At 31.4% G+C, this 19,420-nt stretch overlaps 1 protein-coding gene across 13 annotated transcripts in view; it reads left to right on the top strand.

The window, feature by feature from the left end:
* The window catches only part of LOC129951482 (multidrug resistance-associated protein 1-like), a 43,244-nt gene that overhangs the window by 4,587 nt on the left and 19,237 nt on the right, over window positions 1–19,420 (top strand). For 6 of the 13 annotated variants that reach the window (XM_056063638.1, XM_056063650.1, XM_056063640.1 and 3 more), the window contains exons 2-11: window positions 4,262–4,487; window positions 4,547–4,852; window positions 4,953–5,258; window positions 5,321–6,226; window positions 6,290–6,427; window positions 6,993–7,139; window positions 12,575–12,659; window positions 12,726–13,548; window positions 13,615–13,774; window positions 13,839–14,046. In XM_056063638.1, coding sequence (XP_055919613.1) covers window positions 4,437–4,487; window positions 4,547–4,852; window positions 4,953–5,258; window positions 5,321–6,226; window positions 6,290–6,427; window positions 6,993–7,139; window positions 12,575–12,659; window positions 12,726–13,548; window positions 13,615–13,774; window positions 13,839–14,046 — 3,130 coding nt within the window. In that variant the 5' untranslated portion in view covers window positions 4,262–4,436. Of the gene's footprint in view, window positions 1–4,261; window positions 4,488–4,546; window positions 4,853–4,952; window positions 5,259–5,320; window positions 6,227–6,289; window positions 6,428–6,533; window positions 6,681–6,992; window positions 7,140–12,574; window positions 12,660–12,725; window positions 13,549–13,614; window positions 13,775–13,838; window positions 14,047–15,047; window positions 15,269–16,631; window positions 16,853–19,420 lie in introns of all 13 variants that reach the window. The other 7 variants (XM_056063643.1, XM_056063645.1, XM_056063642.1 and 4 more) reach the window with 4 other exon arrangements.

Here is a 19,420-nt window from a genome sequence, read left to right as displayed (position 1 = left end):
TAAGTAATTTCATGTCGTTTATATTTTTAGAAATGGCTTTTATTCGATTAATTTAATTTTTCATTACTTTTCCAATAAATCTAGACATTTTATGAATATAATGGTGATTCGTTTATGGTTTGAGAACTGTCTTTACTTTATACTGAAATTCTGTCTATTGACAAAGTTACTAAATGCCGTACAATTAGACGAAGTTCCTTATGAACTTCGAGTACAGATTTTGTTTTCTAAAGTGAAATACTTCAATTTGGAAGCGTTGAACTGTCGTCAAACGGGTTCACGATGAATTGCCAAACTTTACTGAGCAGGAATATTAACACAGTTTGACATTCTTAACTGTCAAATTATAGACAGTTTATATCAAAACTTCTCATGTAGCTCGTAAGAACCACCCTTTACATAGGCATATAAATGTATATTCTTCCAAAGAACTTAAACTTTGATATGAATCAGTAGGAGGATTATTATATCAATGAAAAAATAACTTCAAATGTACTTTAAAAGTGTATGTTTTTACTAATTTATGTTTATATGATCATAAGCAGATAATGAATGGAAGAATAAAAGATAAATAGTATAAAAATAAAACGTGTAGTCTCCAAAAGCCTAATTTTCCGGTTTACCTTGAGAATTTGTTCTTAATTTATTCCTAATTGATATTTTCTGACTGAATAGAAAATTACTATTTTATGACCAGGCTGATTTTTTAAATTAAAAAAGCTTTTTTTTTAATAATAATTGTTATAGCTTCATGATACAAGCCTGTTACCTATAGGCAACGTAAACTTAAGCTACCAAATTGTCTATTAAATTATAAATAATTACAGCATTACTCTCAAACAATTAGTTGTTACTAATACACGTACCTTACGTTATATTTGTATATGTTTAAAGGTTTTAATAGAATTATGTAATAAATTAAAAAAAAAACTGGTTACTAGCAATAAAAGACGTCTTTTGAACTTAATTTAGAAACAAAAGCCAAAATAGAATTATTACTATAACCACACAACACCCAAAACAAGTTTAAGCTATTTGATTATTAGGTATTGTTAGTTAAAATCATTAAAGACAAGTTAAATATGCTAAGATGCTAACTTGACCAAGAATCTCTTCACCTTGGACCAACAATTTTATGACCAGAATGACAAGTTTGCTAGAAGCGTACACCCTCCGTTGATTAGCTACTTTTTTTTTTTCTTTGAATATTTCTGTAGAAGATGAAAGATACTCATTTTTGTGATGAAAATAAATTAAAGAATTAAAATCATCAGCATGATAAATTTGTATCCCTGCATACGAGTACACTTTGTTTTGAGTTTGATTACAATTTAATTGCTATTGTTGATTAATGTCAATTGAATACTATTTTGTATTCGTTTATTTTTCTCTTCCTATTCTTCGATGACTAATTCAAATGAAATTGTAAGATTGTGAATGGAAATTAGATCAATTGTAGACGAATGAAACTACATTATATTCGTCTGCCAATCTATTTTCATTTTTGTTTTGTTTACAATAAAAATAAAAAGACATTTAAGTTGAATTGAAGGGTGGGGATTTGTATTGAATAAATACTACATAATGTGGACTTTGTTTGGGTTTCTTTTTAAAAGTAGAATACATTTTAATTGGTTTTACTTTTGTTTAACCCTATGCACATCTAGATTTTACATTCTTTTCATAGGCTTACATATGTATATGAATTAAATATGTGATACTATAATACAATTTATAGTTCTGTCAGTTTGATTTGTTTATATTGATTGACATTGCATCAAACTAAGTTGCATAGTCAAAGTCACAGACATTAATCTTTTAAAGATAGTCTTTTAGACACTTTTAAAATTGTACATTTGAGGAAAGATGACAGTTCTGATTTTGAGAAGAAAAATAATTAGCTGAATCATTTTAAATCAAAGCCAAATTTAGAACTACTATCATTAAGTTAAACGTCAAACTTGACAGTTTTCATATTTTGTATCATCATTTTGCTATTTTGAAATCAATAACGTTAAAAACATACTTATAATGGTGTCCATGTCTCTGACACACAAATTAAAAAACAAAATGTCTACATTTACCATTTTCAGTCTATTTCTAACTATCAATTATGAAGACTATACAATTGTGGAACGTCAAAATGGGTTGCCACAAAAGATTTTAATATGAAAACCGTACATAGGCATTTATTACAAATATTGAATCGAACTTTAAAGTTAGCGAATTTAATAATTTCGTATAATGATTAACGACAAAGTGTTTTAATATTTTAATATTGACGTATACGTTAATTTGACTCATTTACAAACAATGAGAAATATGACGTTTCATTCACAAGTATAAAATTCAACGAGGCAAGAATCGGTGATTTTGTTTTGTTCATTACTATTTTTTTTTAAGTAAGTTAACAATCGTAAGTGGTTAATGAATTTTGCTAGCTTTCAATTAATAAAAAAAATAAACAATGATTTAATTATAAATATTATCTTCCTCTCACGCAAAAAAGCAATAAGCATGTACTGTATAATTGAGTATTTTATGCTTACTCATTAATGTTTCGAAGCCTTCAAAGGTTCTATTGTAATTTTATTTTTAATCAAACCGAATGAAATGATTTTGTTGCCTGTAAGATGACAGTTTTATCTGCATTAACCAAGGACGTCAAAATATTTTTTGAAGAAAAATAATCTGGAAAAACATAACAATAGTGTACAAGTACAATACATACCTAGAAACATTTGAGTTTTTGAGGGACACAAGATTTGATCACTTAATCTCAATACGGGTTTTGCTTGTGTTAGTAAAGATCACAAGTTTTTAAAATTGGAAGTGTCAAAAATTTAGAATTGATGCTAAAGTGCTGTTATAAAAGAAACAAATATAGGGACCGGAATTTTGAATTTTAGTAAATAAACAAAAACATGACGTTTAAACTATTTAAGTGCAAATCTAAACGATCTGCAGTGATAAATGACATTAAAACTATGTAAGTGCAAATCTAAACGATCTGCGGTGTCAGTCAAGATAAAAAACAATATAAATGAATACTGGATTATCCATTTTGAAATTACGATCGCCATCGCATATCTTTTAAGATCAACATTTTAATGTTGTTGTGAAATTGACTAAGCAAGTGAACAGATCTTCCAACGAGCATGCAAATATTTTGTTGACCAAAAGTTCTGTTTTTTTTTATATGTGATTTTGATTTGACTTTGCGCTGAACTGTTAAAAAACAGCCAGATTGTATGTCTAATATCTCAGATATTTAATTAAAAACTCAAATATAAGAAACACAAAATTTCTCATACAAATTTCTAACTTTTGCTGTCAAACAGAATTGGTATGATTCGATTTCCCAAGAATTCCCTATGACATATGAGATAAAAATAGATAGGTAACAGATTTGATCAATTTGATCCTAGGTTAAAGGTATAGTGTTTTCAAATTTAAAAAATGACTCTGTTCGCAAAAATTGTGCAAACAAAATAAAAGACATCGTAAATAAGCAATATAACCATGCGTGGCACGAGCCATTAACGAATCACTATTAAATAAATAATTTGGATGGCGCAACAATTCTTACAACTCTCAACCATTCCTGTGTGCGAATAATGTTAGGGTCATATCCAAAGGTCTTATATCAGAATGCACTTCTCATGACAAATATTACTCTTGTAGGATTTGTTAATTCCTAGCATGAGTCAATATGCTTGAAAAAAAAACATTTTGTAGCACAGTCGAGATATTTAACCTAAGACCTTTAGAAGAATATTCCTACGCACTTACCATCACAAGCTCTTAAAAACACTCGATACAAAAGAACATATTATTTCTTTTGTTTGGCACCAACCAACTTTCACAACTCCGTTCTCTTCTTCATTTTATTCCAAAACTTTGATTAAATTCATTTGATATAATGTAAATCAATACATGTTAATAAACGAACAGATCTTCGATGATAGTGAAAATGTTTTAGAAAAATGTATAAAGTGTTTGTGGGTTTTAAATTGAATTTCTATTCTTTTAATTTCTTTATATGATTTAAAATGGACTTTTGACTTATTTTATAAAAAAGCTAATTCAGAGCAAAGGTAGAACCTTCAAATAAATTATTCTGCATCAAACTAACTGCAGAAATTCTTCTTAAATTTACAAGCAAATGGAGATTTAAAAATCTGAACTCGCTTAAAAATAATTGTATCTCCAAACAAACTATTTGCCATCCCTGGATCTACTAAATATGTCACTTTCTCAGTTTTCTCCTGCAGACTGTCATCCGCCCAACCATTGCCGTCTACTCAACTGTGAACCCAAAGAATTTGTCTTCATTAAATTAATTATAAACTAATATCAATTTGTACCTAATTAATTAATTAACAACTAGTTACCTGTACAACTGGCCAATCGAGGAAGAACCATCCAACAGTACAATGGAAGATGACACCAGTCCAATGGACAAATTTTGTGGATCAGAATTTTGGGTAAGTGTATAGTTTTGTTTTATAACTCTCGCTCCTTTTTCTAACTTCTTCTTCTGTAGAATCTTAATCGAACCTGGTACACAGAGGATCCTGATTTCACACCATGCTTCGAACAAACAATTCTTGTGTGGGTCCCCTGCGCGTTTTTGTGGATTTTTATGTTCTTAGAATTATACTACTTGCGTGCGAGTTTAGATAGAAACATCCCATGGAATTTCAAAAACCTGTCTAAAGTGATACTACATGTTGGACTGTTAGTGTTGTGTGTAGTTGACTTTGTAAGTGCACTTACAGTGAGCAGTTCCACAACAGATGTGATATTCCCAGTTGATATCTGGGGACCTGTTATTAAATTCTTCACTTTCGTAAGTACATAGTAAAAATTCACGCTTCGCTAATGCCGCCGAAAAATTGTGGTGAAATTCGTTATTGATTGTTTGGTTATTTTTGTTGTTGTTGTTGCAGGCTGTGGCGACTTCTCTAGTTTTGCTTAATCGAAAGTTTGGTGTCCAAACTTCAGGGACTCTGTTTATGTTTTGGCTATTTTTGGTAATTTTTGCAATTCCACAATGCCGAACAGAGATTAGAGATAATGCTGATCGACACAGTGGTAGTTTGGAAGCGACTGGGACTGCGACGAAGGAGCAACACTCTTGGGCAGATCGTAGATTCACTAGTTTCATGATTTACTTTGCTCTGTCAATTGCCATATTGGTTTTTAATTTCTTTGCTGATAATATGCCAAGGGAGACGAAATACACAAGATCAAAGGTAAGTCTGAGCAGGAATAGGACGGAATGACGAGAACCAAACCAATGTTGTATTTATTTTAGAAAGAAATTCCCGAGCTGTCGGCGAGTTTCCTGTCGCGCATTACGTACTCATGGTTCGACAAAATGGCCCTCAAAGGCTACCGTAACCCACTCGAAGAGAAAGATCTCTGGGATCTTCGTCCACAGGAGAGTTCCAAGGAGGTTATGCCAATCTTCGCCAAATACTGGAACCGAAATGTTCGCAAGAATTATTCAGTAGAAAATCGCAGCCCAAAGGCTCAATTCACCAACGGCAATGTTACCTTTGAGAATCCTCACGGTTCAAAGACCAAAGGCTTCGCTTCTATAATGCCACCAATTGTCAAATCATTCGGTGGAATTTTTCTGTTTGGATCGTTCCTTAAAGTTGTATGTGATATGTTAACCTTTGCATCTCCACAAATCCTGGGATGGATTATAAAATATGTCGAGAACAAGGCTGATGACCAAAAAGAACCAGAACCCGAATGGAAGGGTATATTCTATGCTGTTTTATTGTTTATTTGTGCTGCTGTGCAGACATTCTTCCTATCGCAATATTTCCAAAAAATGTACATTGTGGGTTTAAGGATTCGGACGGCCTTGATAAATGCCATCTATCGCAAAGCTCTGATAATTTCAAACTCGGCGAAGAAAGAATCGACAGTTGGTGAAATTGTCAATTTGATGGCTGTCGATGCTCAGCGTTTCATGGAATTGACAACGTATTTGAATATGTTGTGGTCGGCTCCGTTGCAAATCATACTCGCTCTCTATTTCCTATGGAATCTTCTTGGAATTTCTGTTCTAGCCGGTTTGGCTGTTATGATCATATTGATTCCCATCAATGGAGTTATTGCGAATCGCATTAAAATTCTCCAAGTCAAACAAATGAAGTACAAAGATGATCGTGTCAAATTGATGAACGAAGTTTTGGGTGGAATTAAGGTATGATGAAAAAGTATGACCAAAAAATATAGAGTTTTGAATAAAATGTATGGTTTTTTAAAGGTTTTGAAATTGTACGCTTGGGAGCCAAGTTTTGAGGAACAAGTCTTGGAAATTCGTGACAAAGAAATCGAAACACTAAAATCTGCGGCCTACTTAAATGCTGGAACATCTTTCCTCTGGTCTTGTGCTCCGTTCTTGGTAAGAATCGATATTTCAAAGAGTGTTTTTTTGTGTTTTTCGTTCTCTCTTTTCAGGATACAAAAAGTTTTTGTTTTATTAATTATTTTACTTTGAAAAAACAAAGGTTTCATTGGTGACATTCTCTTGTTACGTGTTAATCGACGAGAAAAATTACCTAACAGCCGATAAAGTTTTTGTAGGAATAACACTCTTCGAAGCATTGAAATTACCATTGTCAACTTTACCAATGCTTATGGTTGACATCGTTGAGGTAAAACTACCACAAAACAATCAAGCTTAAAAGTTCGAGGCTATAAAAAAGGAAAACTAACTTAACCATTCGACGAACATTTATTTTTGCTACGATCACTGACTGATCGTTAAAACAAAAACAATAATTGAAACAAGCACAACCATTATAACACTTGAAATGGATACATCTACTATCTCGCGGAAAATGGGTCATAATTTATTTATTTTTTACTTTTTTTTCAGAAGACAATCTTTTAACACACATTTCATTATTATTTCTAATCTGTATCTTTTTCTTTGCATTTTTACATTCTTATTTCTATTTTTATAGGTTTCATTGGTAACATTTGCCACTTACGTATTGATTGATGAGAAAAATGTACTTGATCCTTCAACAGCTTTTGTTTCACTTTCATTATTCAACATTTTACGTTTTCCATTAGCTATGTTACCAATGTTGATAACGAATTTAGTTCAAGTAAGTTTTAAGAATCAAGAATTCTTTTGTTTTTGTCTTCTGTTATTTGAATTTTTTTGTGTTTTGTTTTGCTAATGATGCGTTTTGTCTTGTTTTTGTGTATTATTTGTTGCTACTTTTGTAAATTAATTTTTGTTACGTATCTACTAGAAACTTAATTATGGTAATATTATGTATAAACAGCTATGAACAAAATAATAGCAATACTCAGTAGTAGGAAAAACTTCTTATTTGCATTCCGTTAAACTAAAATGACAAGAAAAATATCAATATTATACAAGCTTTGAGTATGCTGGCAACATATTTATGAAAGAATTTTCTAGTATTTAAAAGTGCACTACGTTTTGATTGTCCATAAAATTTCATACCTTATTCGTTTAGAAATGTCTTACGGAGAACTTGGAAAACAGCATTTGGTCAGCCAAACTCCAAAAAAGATAAATCGTCTTCGTCTCCCTCAAATTATCAACCGATTGCTCTAACGTCTTATTAATTATCAGCTCAAGAACTGTCTTGAGGAACGAAAATTTGTTAATGACCAGCAACACGGCTTTCGTAGCCAAAAGGTGCACCCGTGTTCTCATGGTTTATCTCGCTGGTTTTTGATAAAGTTAGATTAATATTTAAGAAGCATTTGATAAGGTTTGGCTTCAGGCCCTTTTATCGAAAATGCAGGCCTTCGGTTTAGATGAATTTCTTCTTCTTTGGATAAAAAATTACTTCTTAAACCGTTCAATACAAGAAGTTTTGGATAAATCTAAGACTGTAAACCATTAAATAAATTCTGGTATGTTCCAGGGCTTTGTTTTGTCTCCGACACTCTTTTTTATTAATGCTCTGCCTGCATTTTTAAATCGTATTACTTGTTTTGCTGACGACAGAACCTTAAGCTTTTCATTTTAGTTTCCAGAATCGCATCCCGGCTCTTCATATGTGGAACTTCAACGTAGAAAAATTTCATTAAATTCTGATCGTAACAACATTGTGCAATGAGGAGTAAGAAACCACGTAGAATTTAATGTTCTTTCTCGTATCGTATTCCCCCAATCACATAGGCAATGTCATAGCATATTATGCAAGAATATTGTCACTCCCATCTCTGGGCTAATGCTCCTGAAACTTACTACTTGGTTGTTGTAACGTTTCATGCCTCACCATTTTTGCAGCCATTTGGAGCCATTTGCACTCATATCTTCAAATAGTTTAAACGCAATAATCGCGGCTTTAAAACGACCATCAGTTTACTCTTGAGGCCAACTTCTGCAGCACTGTAAATAACAAACTAATTAACATTCGAATGTGAAATGCGTTACCATGCTCGGTATTTCCTCATCGTTGCAATATTCAAGAATTCAAAACCAATGTAACTCGAAACCTTCTTTCTAACACTTCTTTTGGTTTTTTTTTGAATGAAAATGTATTGTTTTTTGGAACTCATATGTTCAATATTGGACATAGCTGTATTAATTTGTGTATAAAATGTCTACTACAAAATATTTACATCAATAACTATAATCCTAAAAATTGACAACGTTTCAAGTCTGTTTAATTCTAAAAAATGTATATAATAACTACTAACATATTGTCAGACTTCATCAAGGTGATTAAATCTATACATTTTATAAACTATTAATGTCAGATAAGCAAATCTTACTGGCACGTTTCTTTGAATTTTGTTTATCTATATTCTTCAATAATATACAACTTTGATTATATTGCCAAGATAATGTTGCATTTGTCAGTTTTTATGATTGAGAAAACCCTATTTGTTCTAGACAACTTTAAAGTAAACGAGATCTCAGGGATTATATCACTGTAAAAATTGTGTGTGTATTTCTTAGCCACTTTTGCAATTCAAAAATTGAACCTTAAATTTAACCCATTACGAGTAGACAGTGTCTTCTCCTTTTAAGAGATACAAGAATCAATATCATTTGCAAAGAAGAATAGGCATTAGGTGCCTGGTCCACCTAGCGTCCATGATTAAGACCTGTGAAAATGATTAGGAAGAGTTTACCAACGTATGAATAGACTAAACAATTATTCTCGCTTTTTGACTTCGATCGATTTCTTAGAAGCTACAGTCCTTGGCCATATTATTAGAGCGGACTGTGTGGCATGCAGCTCCATCTTGCATAAAAATGACACCATACATCCATTCTTGAACGCTAAAAATATTGCGTATAATCTAATAATTATAAAAATTCTTCAGTGCGTCTAATAATATATCCAGGGACTGTATTTAAGCATGAATTTTGCTCATTTTCAGAAGTGCATTAAGTTCTGGTTACCTGTAGAACAAATTTACAATCACTTTGTCGGTGAACTACAAATGTTCTTCCGAACCGTTCAATACAAGTTATATTGGACTAATTCAAGTCTGAAATCCACACTTTAAAAGCGATTACATAAATGAAATTAAAAATATCGATTTTTAGTATGTGGATCGCCAACTACCTTATGATCTGGCTGTAATCTATAAAAAAACAAATAAGTTCTTCCAAAGCTTAAGTATAACTCCCATTTCTAGGCTACTACTGGTTGTAATATTTTTTGTAACACCTTTTTTAACTTTATTTTTTTTCTGATGCAAGAGCCAGTTGCTTTCCTTCCTTTAAAGAGTTTAAAAGTAAAACTCGGGTTTTAAAATACTCACCAGTTTATCCCTGAGTCCAACTTCGTCTGTATTCGGCTGTGAAAATAGAGATTCGTTTTTTAGCCGTACTACGCGAATGTGAAATGCCTTACACCGCTATGTATTTCCACATCATTGCAATGTTTAAGAATTAAAAAGCAATGTACATCGTCATCTTATTTCTATCCTCTCCGTTTGCCTTTTTTTTATCAAAATATATGTTTTTTTTTGGAGTTTGTTCATGTTTATTTGTCTGGCCTAGTTATAATATTAGTTTTATTTCTCTTGCCAAACCACAAGTGCTGAATACAATATTGGCCATAGCTAAATTATGTCCACTATAGAGTTTATATTATACTAGACTTATTAACAAATATAATCCTTAGAATTGACAAAAGTGACAATTTCTTAAACCTTTTCAATTTTGAAAAAATATCTGTACCTAACTATAAAGATATAATAACTACTTAACTATTGTCAGTCATCATCAAGGTGATTAAATTTATTTGTTAATAAATTATTAATGTCAGATAAGCAAATCTTCCTGGCACGTTTTTTTTTTGTTATCATTCTCACTACTTAAATTTTGTTTATCTACATTCTTCAATAATATACAACTTTGATTATATTGTCAAGATAATGATGCATTTGTCAGTTTTTATGTTAAAAAATACCTTATTTGTTCTAGACAGTTAAAGTTTATGAGATCTCAAGGATTGTTTTACTCTAAAAAAATGTGTGTTTTATTCTTAGACATAAACTAACCCATTACGAGTAGACAGTTGAAGTTGTCTTGACCTTTTGAGAAATACAAAAATATATCTCATTTACAAAGAAGAAAAAATTCGACAAAATTAACTCGTCACTTTGTATTTTAAGACTGATGAAAGCTGATTTGAATAAGTTTTTGAAATCAATCGAAATTTAAAACACGGAAAATAAATGGGCTCGGTTTTCAAAAAAAAAAAATCTTAACAATATATAAATCTCCAATAGCCAAAATTTCTTTTTACAATAAATCTCAAATCAAAACTCCTTTGGATTTTTCCAAAGCCTTTGACACTGTTAACCACCGTAATTTATGCATCAAATCAAGGGATTAGTTTCAATTTACGTCATCATCAGTGAGACTCAATTTGTTCATTTCTTAGTTCTAGACACCAAGCAGTAGTTGCTAACAACCAAACTTTAAGTTTTCTTCCGCTAACACGAGGTGTTCCCCAAGGGTCTATTTTGGCCCATTACTTTTAACCATGCATGTTAATGAGCTCCCGTCTCTACGTCCCTACGTGTACCGAGGCTTACGTATGTTATGGACCATCCAAATAATCACTCCAATAAAAATAAGAATGATTATTGCTAAGTCGCTGCTTATTCCACTTTTATTATTTGGGTGTGAACTATTTAGTAATTGAGATTAAGAAAACTTAATGTTGTCTATAATAGTGTGACAAGATATATTTTTGAACTAAAGAAATATGTTCACCTTTTCTCATATGCAAGATATGGTTTTTCTCTTGATAACCTTTTCTCGTTTAAGACCTTAATAATGCTCCACAACCGACAACCGACGTACCTTAACAACAGAATTCTTTTTCCACGCTCTAATCGAAGCAGCGATCTGATACCAATACGCTACTCCTATCTTGTTTCGAGCCGTCAATTTTTCGTTCACGAGGTTCGGTTGTGGAATTCCCTACCTCAAACTATAAGGATGATAGGCTGCACTAGCACTAGCAGTCAGACCCGTACATTTGCCATTACGCGAAGTCAAAATGCTGCAGTAAAGCTTTGAATTTCATGGTGAATATTTTTTTGCACCGTCTAGGTTGTCCGGGAATTGTTATTTAAACCTTTGATTTAAGGAATTCCAATAAAAAGGAATATCCGTTCTTACTAATCATAGTTTATTCATAAAAATTGTAAACCGAGTAGCACCTTCCTCTGGAAACTCTGTTCAGTTGTTGTCCCGTGAAAACCTTAGCATCATTTAGTCTTCTTTTATAAAACGAGTACAAAAAAGGTGACTCGCACGTATTAATGATTCAACGTTTTTCAAATATTGCTTCACCGCAAACGCGTGGTGAGCTCCCGACCACTAACTATTCCGCAAATCCAATGCTTTGAAAGATACCCCACCTGCTTACCCCAACCTAGTATTTTATTAATGTCTTATTTAAAGTTTAAAAACGTCCCCCGGAAACTCTTTATATACTACTAAGAGGTCGTGAAATTTAAGTTACAAATCAAATTAATTTAATCTTCGCTAAGATGAATTTTTATTTTATTCTTAAAGGACAACTTTGGATTTCTATTGCAAAAGTTCAAAAGTCTGCAATGTTATCAGAACACATGATTGTTTGGTAAATTTTTATTCACAACAAAAATTAAAAATCATTTCATTCAAAATTCTTAAATCATACATTTCGAAAAATTAAAAAAACTCCCACAATTCAATTTCATCGAACATTGGTGATTTATTCATTAATTCAAAAAAAAGGTTCAGGTGTTTTGATAAGCAGTTTCAGGTTTTCAACAAAAATACCAGACTCATTATTTAAAAACTTATTCATTTTCAAGGTTTCCAAAATCCATAAAGTTCGATATTAAGTTAAAAAAAACTGCCCAAATTGACACAGGCAGTGAAAAATAATACATTAACATCTCATATAAAGTTCATATAATTTTGTCCTAGTTTTGCTTGCATGTTTTATTTTTGTCAATAAAATTACTTACATATAACAAAATAATTATAAATCACTTTTTTCTAATATTCAAAATGTATGCTTTTTTAAAATAGACTCAAGTTTCTGTGAAACGTATCAATAAGTTCTTGAATAGCGAAGAATTAGATCCCGATTGTGTGGGACATGATAGTTCATTACGTAAGTCTAAATGTGTAAATCGTTTTAGTTTTTCTAATTTCATGTGTTTGTTTTTTATTTGTAAAGCTCATCCAATGTTAATCCAAAATGGAACCTTTTCTTGGGGTGATGAGAATGCAATTCTCAAAAACATTAATATGGAAGTGAAGAAGAACTCTCTCGTTGCAATTGTGGGTACAGTTGGTTCGGGTAAAAGTTCTATTATCTCTGCATTCCTAGGAGAAATGGACAAGCTTAATGGGCGCGTGAATACTGTAGGATCTGTAGCCTATGTTCCACAACAGGCGTGGATCCAAAATGCCACACTTCGTGATAATATTCTCTTTGGCAAGGAATACGATCGTAAGAGGTATCAAAAGGTCATTGACGCTTGTGCTTTGCGATCAGATATTCAAATGTTGTCTGCTGGTGATAAAACAGAAATCGGTGAGAAAGGTATCAATTTGTCCGGTGGACAGAAGCAAAGAATATCTTTGGCCAGAGCTGTGTACAGTGATTCGGATTTGTATTTATTGGACGATCCTTTGAGTGCTGTCGATTCACATGTGGGAAAACATATTTTCGAAGAAGTCATTGGGCCAACTGGTCTCTTGGCTAAAAAAACTCGTGTCCTAGTTACCCACGGAATCACTTATCTACCTAAAGTTGATAACATCTATGTTTTGAAAGATGGTGAAGTGAGTGAAGATGGAACATACTCAGAGTTGTTGAACAAAAAGGGAGCCTTCTCTGAATTCTTAATTCAACATTTAACTGAAAGCAATGCCGAAGAAGATGAATTAGAGGAAATCAAGGAACAACTTGAAAAAACTGTGCAATCAGAAGAATTGAGAGGCAAGTTGGAGCGAGTCATTAGTCGAGCAAGGAGTGAGAGTATTTCAGAAACAGCGTAAGTAGAAGAAAATGGAATTAGGAGGAATGGCAGGAATTTGATGTGATAAACTCTTTCTTACAGTTCAATTCGATCATTTGGCAGTGACAAAGGTAGCATACGTAAACGTAAAGTTAACCGACAAGATTCTGTGAATTCGGCTGTTTCAAAACTTTCCGATAAATCATCACATGCCAAAGATGATGGTAAATTGATTGAAATTGAAAAATCTCAAACAGGAGGTGTAAGTTAATACAAATGTTGTATGTTTAATATTTGTTAATGTTTTTGAAATAATTTTTTTCTAGGTCGACTTTGCTGTCTATAAACATTACATCAAGAGTATTGGTGTTACATTAGCCGTCTCAACAATTCTATTGAATTTCCTATTCCAAATCTTTGCCATTGGTTCGAATTTGTGGCTCACAAAATGGTCAACCGATCAAGGAGCTCAAACTGATACAGGACTAAGAAATATGTACTTGGGTGTTTATGGTGCATTTGGTTTTGGACAAGGTATGTTCTTTTTTCTTTTACATTAAGAATTTTATCATTTATTTAATTTATGTTATTTTATGTTTTGAGCTTAAAAGAATGTGCAATTGGCTTGCTTTGTATTATGTTTGGCTTTGATGCTTGTTGAGCTTTTGTAACGTTTTGTTTGGCTGGTTGGGTTTTTGTTTAATATGTACGGACGTTTTTTTGTTTAAATAATTCGTGTATGTTTGTGTGTGTGTGTTTTTTTTTTAAATCGCTTGATGGCTTTATTTAAGTAAAGAAATTTTTTAAAAAAGAGTTGTAAAAATTCATATGTATACTGTCAAGAATTTCTTTCTTTTCGAAATTTAATAGATTGTCTAAATTCTTTGTAAATAAACCTACGTTTTTCCAGAAAATGTTTCCTTAATGAATCGTTTGTTGTTTATAGTCAAATGAAAATGTTTTCACTGGGTTTCTTGGCAACGTAGCTTGTTTTGTTTATTTACAACACAAGCTTTGTTTTCTGTCTTATAAAGAAAATTTACTTTTTCCTTTTAAAATTTGTTTTTGAAAGTATTAAGAATAAGTTACCAGTTGAATATTAAAGTGTTGAGTTAATTTACCGATGTACCCTTCAGAAACGGTTTTTTTTCTCAACATTCTAGTTTTAAAAATTTAGCCTTTATAAATGTTAAAAGACAACCACAATTTGATTGAATACCGGTCCCTACTAAAAATAGTTAATTTAATATTAAAAAACTTATAAGCTGCTGAAGCAAATTGTTTGTCTGTCAGTTGAATGGTTTGGTGATATTTTAATAGGTGGGATGTTGGTAAACAAAATATTGCTTTGAAAGAAAAACGAAAAATTGTCTCGTCCTTTTATACAAATTTTAACATTTTTTTTTAATAAATTGGTTATATTTTTTTAATTTAATCTTCATCAACAAATTTAACACAAAAAAAACAACACAACTGCGTGATCGATGTATCCATAAACAATCAACTAACACCAAACACACCACTATAACTTTCAGTCATCTCGAATTTCGTATCTTCATTAATATTGGCATTGGCTTGTATTTATTGCTCAAAGGAAATGCATTCATTTTTAATTGAAAATATTATGCGTTATCCAATGGAATATTTTGATACTACACCATTGGGAAGAATAATAAATCGCTTTTCAAAGGATATCGATACAGTGGATAATATTTTGCCGATGAATGTTCGATCGTTATTAACACAATTATTTGCGGTAAATTTTACTCATTAAAAAAAAAGAACAACAAAAAAATTTCATCATTTTATTCATTCAAACATTTCATATCCTGAACAGTTTTTTTTATAATTTGTACACTCTTGTTTTTGGTTTATTGAATTATGTTAGAAAGCAGATAAAACCGACACAGGTGATTTCTAAGCTTATTACAAACATTTCTACGTTTATTGAGTTTATAAGGGCAACGTTCATATTAATTGCAAATTTTTGGAACAGGTTCCTGAAAAAAAAACTGAAAGTTAGATTTCTTATTTTTAATACTTACTTATAATTAATAAAATAAAATATATGGTTTTCCCAGAGTAGTCACAATAACAAGGTTTCAAGGTTCAAAACATATTCTTAATTTCGTCTACAAATGAGAATAGACTTTACGGTCTACCCATTCCCCACAATTTAGATACCTATACGTGTTTGCAAATGTTAACCCTAATAACTAACCTTGATTATGGAATTTTTATACCAATTTAGGAAATAAAATCGCGGTTCGCGAAAAATACGCTTATCCCACTCCCATTGTTTAAAGCCTACAAAATACTCTCACGTTTTGGTAAGCTCAAAAGAACCCTATCATTTTTATAGGTCTTGTTTCTTGGCGATAGGTAGACAAGGTCCCTTTCTCCTTTAAGATGTTCTTAAAATTTAACAAGCAATAAACATTGAATTCAGTTTATCTTGATCCATTATCCAAATCGTATAGATTTGTATAATACCCATAGTTCTTTATAGCGGACCTGTGAAGTAACTTGAAATTTCAAATTACTAGTATGTAATTGAATTTTACTTTTTTTGTTCTTTCTGTACTTTAATCCATATAGTAGTACTTTTATTCTGATTAATAGGTTTTATTTATTGTACTAAAATGTTTCGTGATTTTTTTTCATATTTTAAAAATCTTAGGTAGATTCATTATGGAAAAAGATGAGTTCACAGTTCACACTTTTAAAAACTATTATACACAATAATAGGTACACAAGTTCATTGCTCATATTTTTTTTATTTAAGAAAACTTCCTTGTAAATAATATTCTCTTAAGCCGCAAATACAAAAGACTCAAACCTATGTACATAATTTATGTGTTTAAAATGGTAGATTTTGAATTTACAAATTATAATTGTGTCCATTATCATGACCTTTGGATTGTGCAAATATTTTGAATTGGTACTTAATTCTTTTGATGAATCTTCCAAAAGTCAAAAATTGACAAAAAATTAAATTTTTCACATTCATGGTTCATGCTCGAAGAGAAATGAGTATTTTACACAATTTTCATATAACATAAATGTTAAAAATTTAAAAAAATATAAAATAATCCTTATATATGTTGTTTATATAACAGTCTCAGTGGATTTTACTGCCTCGTTATCACTAGCATTGGGATGTATTTATTGCTCAAAACAACTACATAATTTCCTTGTGAAAAATGCTTTACATTTTCCAATGGTATTTTTTGATACAACTCCATTGGGACGTATACTGAATCGTTTTTCAAAGGATATTGATACAGTGGATAATGTTATTCCAATGAATGTACGAGCTATTCTCAGTACAGCATTTTCGGTAATATTATTGTTTTCTTTTTAAATTGTTGAAATATTTATTTTTAACTTCATTCAAAAAAGAAAAAAAAAAAACAAAATTCATGTCTTTCATAATCACTGATGCACTGATCTCTAAGATTTTGTTCTACAAAATTTCTATTGTTTTGATTTAAGCACATTAGATTGGGACTTTCTAAAATGATGTGTTTGAATTTAAAACAAAGTACACTTAAATTTGTTTTATATTATAGAGATCAGTGACTGGCATCTGCTAAGCAAATGGCTTAGAACTATTTTCTACTTTCAATGATTTTTGTCTCTAGGTTAGAAATGATGTAAACTAAATTAATATTATGTGGAGCATGCACTAATAAAACAATATCAATATATAATGTGTTTTAGAAACAAAGCCGTTATTGTTAACATTCTTGTTCTTTGGGCGTAAATAACTTAGGGGAAAAATATTTAACTTCTACTCAAAGTGCATTGTGGATGGTTGGATAAAAACAGCTTGCAATTAACTTTTTTAAAAAACTAAAAAGGGAAATATTTACCACTATATATTATATTCAAATATTTCTATAAAATAACGATACAAAGTCTCAATATCTACGGCACCAACAATCGGCTTCTTTAAGGCCCTGTTCCTATAGGTATCTTCCATTTTTTCGCTATTATTTGCCAGGGCTCCATTTTTTTCTAATGTAGTGAAAAAATTGAAATCTTGCGTCTCTCATGTCGCGTCAAACATTTTTTCGGCTCTTCAATTTTGTTTATAATTAAATGATACTTCACTCCCCTTCGTGCCCAAAATAATTTGAAGTAAAGAAATGTTTGTATCTAATATTTTTATTAAACAAATATAAAATCCAGTTTCTCACAGTAAGACACACCGATCAATTATTTTAACTATTTATTTATGAGTTAGAAGCCCTGGTAGCTATTAGCTTTTAAGTATTGTATTGTACATTTATGTATAGTTCAATAAATAATATTGACTGATTTATATATGTACATATTTATTAAAATACCGAAAGAAAAATTTCAATTTGAATTCTTGTGTCCTTACTAAGCAGCTGATTGTGAAACGTCAAAAACAGTGTCTACCAACTTTGTAGCCGAAATTTGTACACTACGTTGCCAATCAGAATCCTTTGACTACGTAGCGACCAGCTTAGTGAATGCCCCTATTAGGAAAAGTAGCAAATCAAAGGTCAAAAAATTGCACGTACAGTTTTAGTAGCGAGTGTGATAACTTTTGGCTTTTATAACTTCGTGAAGGCGATTCTTCATAGAGAGAACTAGTTTTGAAGTGACTTCCCGCGAAATTTTGTTCCATTCTTCCAATATAACAGCTTTTAGCTTGTTTTTTATTACTTATTTTTGATTCTCGGACCTTTCTTCCCAAATAATTCCAAAGATGCTCAACATGATTAAGGTCTGGGGACTGGGAAGGATAAGGCGATTGCGATTTGACATTATAGAGAAGCCACTCCTTTACCATTCCTGATGAATGTTTAGGATCGTTGTCTTGCACAAGTAAAAAGTCGTCTTTAAGGCCAATTTTTAAAGCGCTGGCTTTCAAATTTTCTTTTTAAATTTGTGAATATTTGTTTTAATCCATTGTTGATTCTATAAATACTAAATTTCCCACACCATTGGACTCCATAGCTCTCCAGAACATAACATTTCCGCCTCCATGTTTTACCGTTGATAGCAAATTCTTCACATCTAATGCTGTGTTTGGTCTCCTCCACACAAATCTGCGACCCGGTCCGACCCAAAGACATTAAACTTGCTCTTGTCAAGGTATAATCTGGTTTCGAAGCGTACGCATTCGCATAGTCCAAGCTTTTTGAAACGTTTGCTTTTGAAGTATAGGGTTTTTTTAGTACCGTGCGACCATTTTATCCCTTTGAATGCAGAAAGTTTCCAACAGTTTGAGGGTTAAGCGATATTCCATCATTTGCTTGAATGTCAGCATCTATTTTAGGAGCACCTAACTTGGGATCAGCCTTTAACATTCTTTCAATTGTTCGTTCCATATGAACGTCTAGTATTTTTTTCTACCTCTTCCTGGGGCCACTTCAAAGCTTTTATTTTTCAAATAATTTTTCCGTCGTTTCTTAGTTTAAAAATCAGTTTTCTTACTTCAAGAGGTACTTTTTTATGAGAAGCCTCAATTTTCAAAATAAACTTCGCAAAATTAAAAAAAAAACAATTGAAAAGATCAATACACCAAGGCATGCATTCTTAGCATAGATCCCTCAATATCATTACAGTGCATAATTTACATTTCAAAAAGTACCGTTATTTCCATTTGAAATTCCTGGCAAAATTCTATTCTGGTAAAAAAAAACCATGAGGCAAAGCTCCAGCATTTTGTTGCATTTCCTATTATACATTATAATTTTATCAAGTAAAGTCAATAAGCTCAGATTTGTGGTAGGAAGTTCATAGTGTAACTCATTTATTTTCTATTGCTGTACGTGCAATTTTTTGATGTATGTATGCAAGGCACTGTTAGTAGTCTTGACTTAATAGTTAAGGAGATTTTTCTTGGCTTACTTTCCAGTCAACTTTCCAA

Source organism: Eupeodes corollae, chromosome 3 (assembly GCF_945859685.1).
Source record: "Eupeodes corollae chromosome 3, idEupCoro1.1, whole genome shotgun sequence".
Taxonomy (NCBI): Eukaryota; Metazoa; Arthropoda; class Insecta; order Diptera; family Syrphidae; genus Eupeodes; species Eupeodes corollae.
This window is presented reverse-complemented; position numbering and strand designations above follow the sequence as displayed.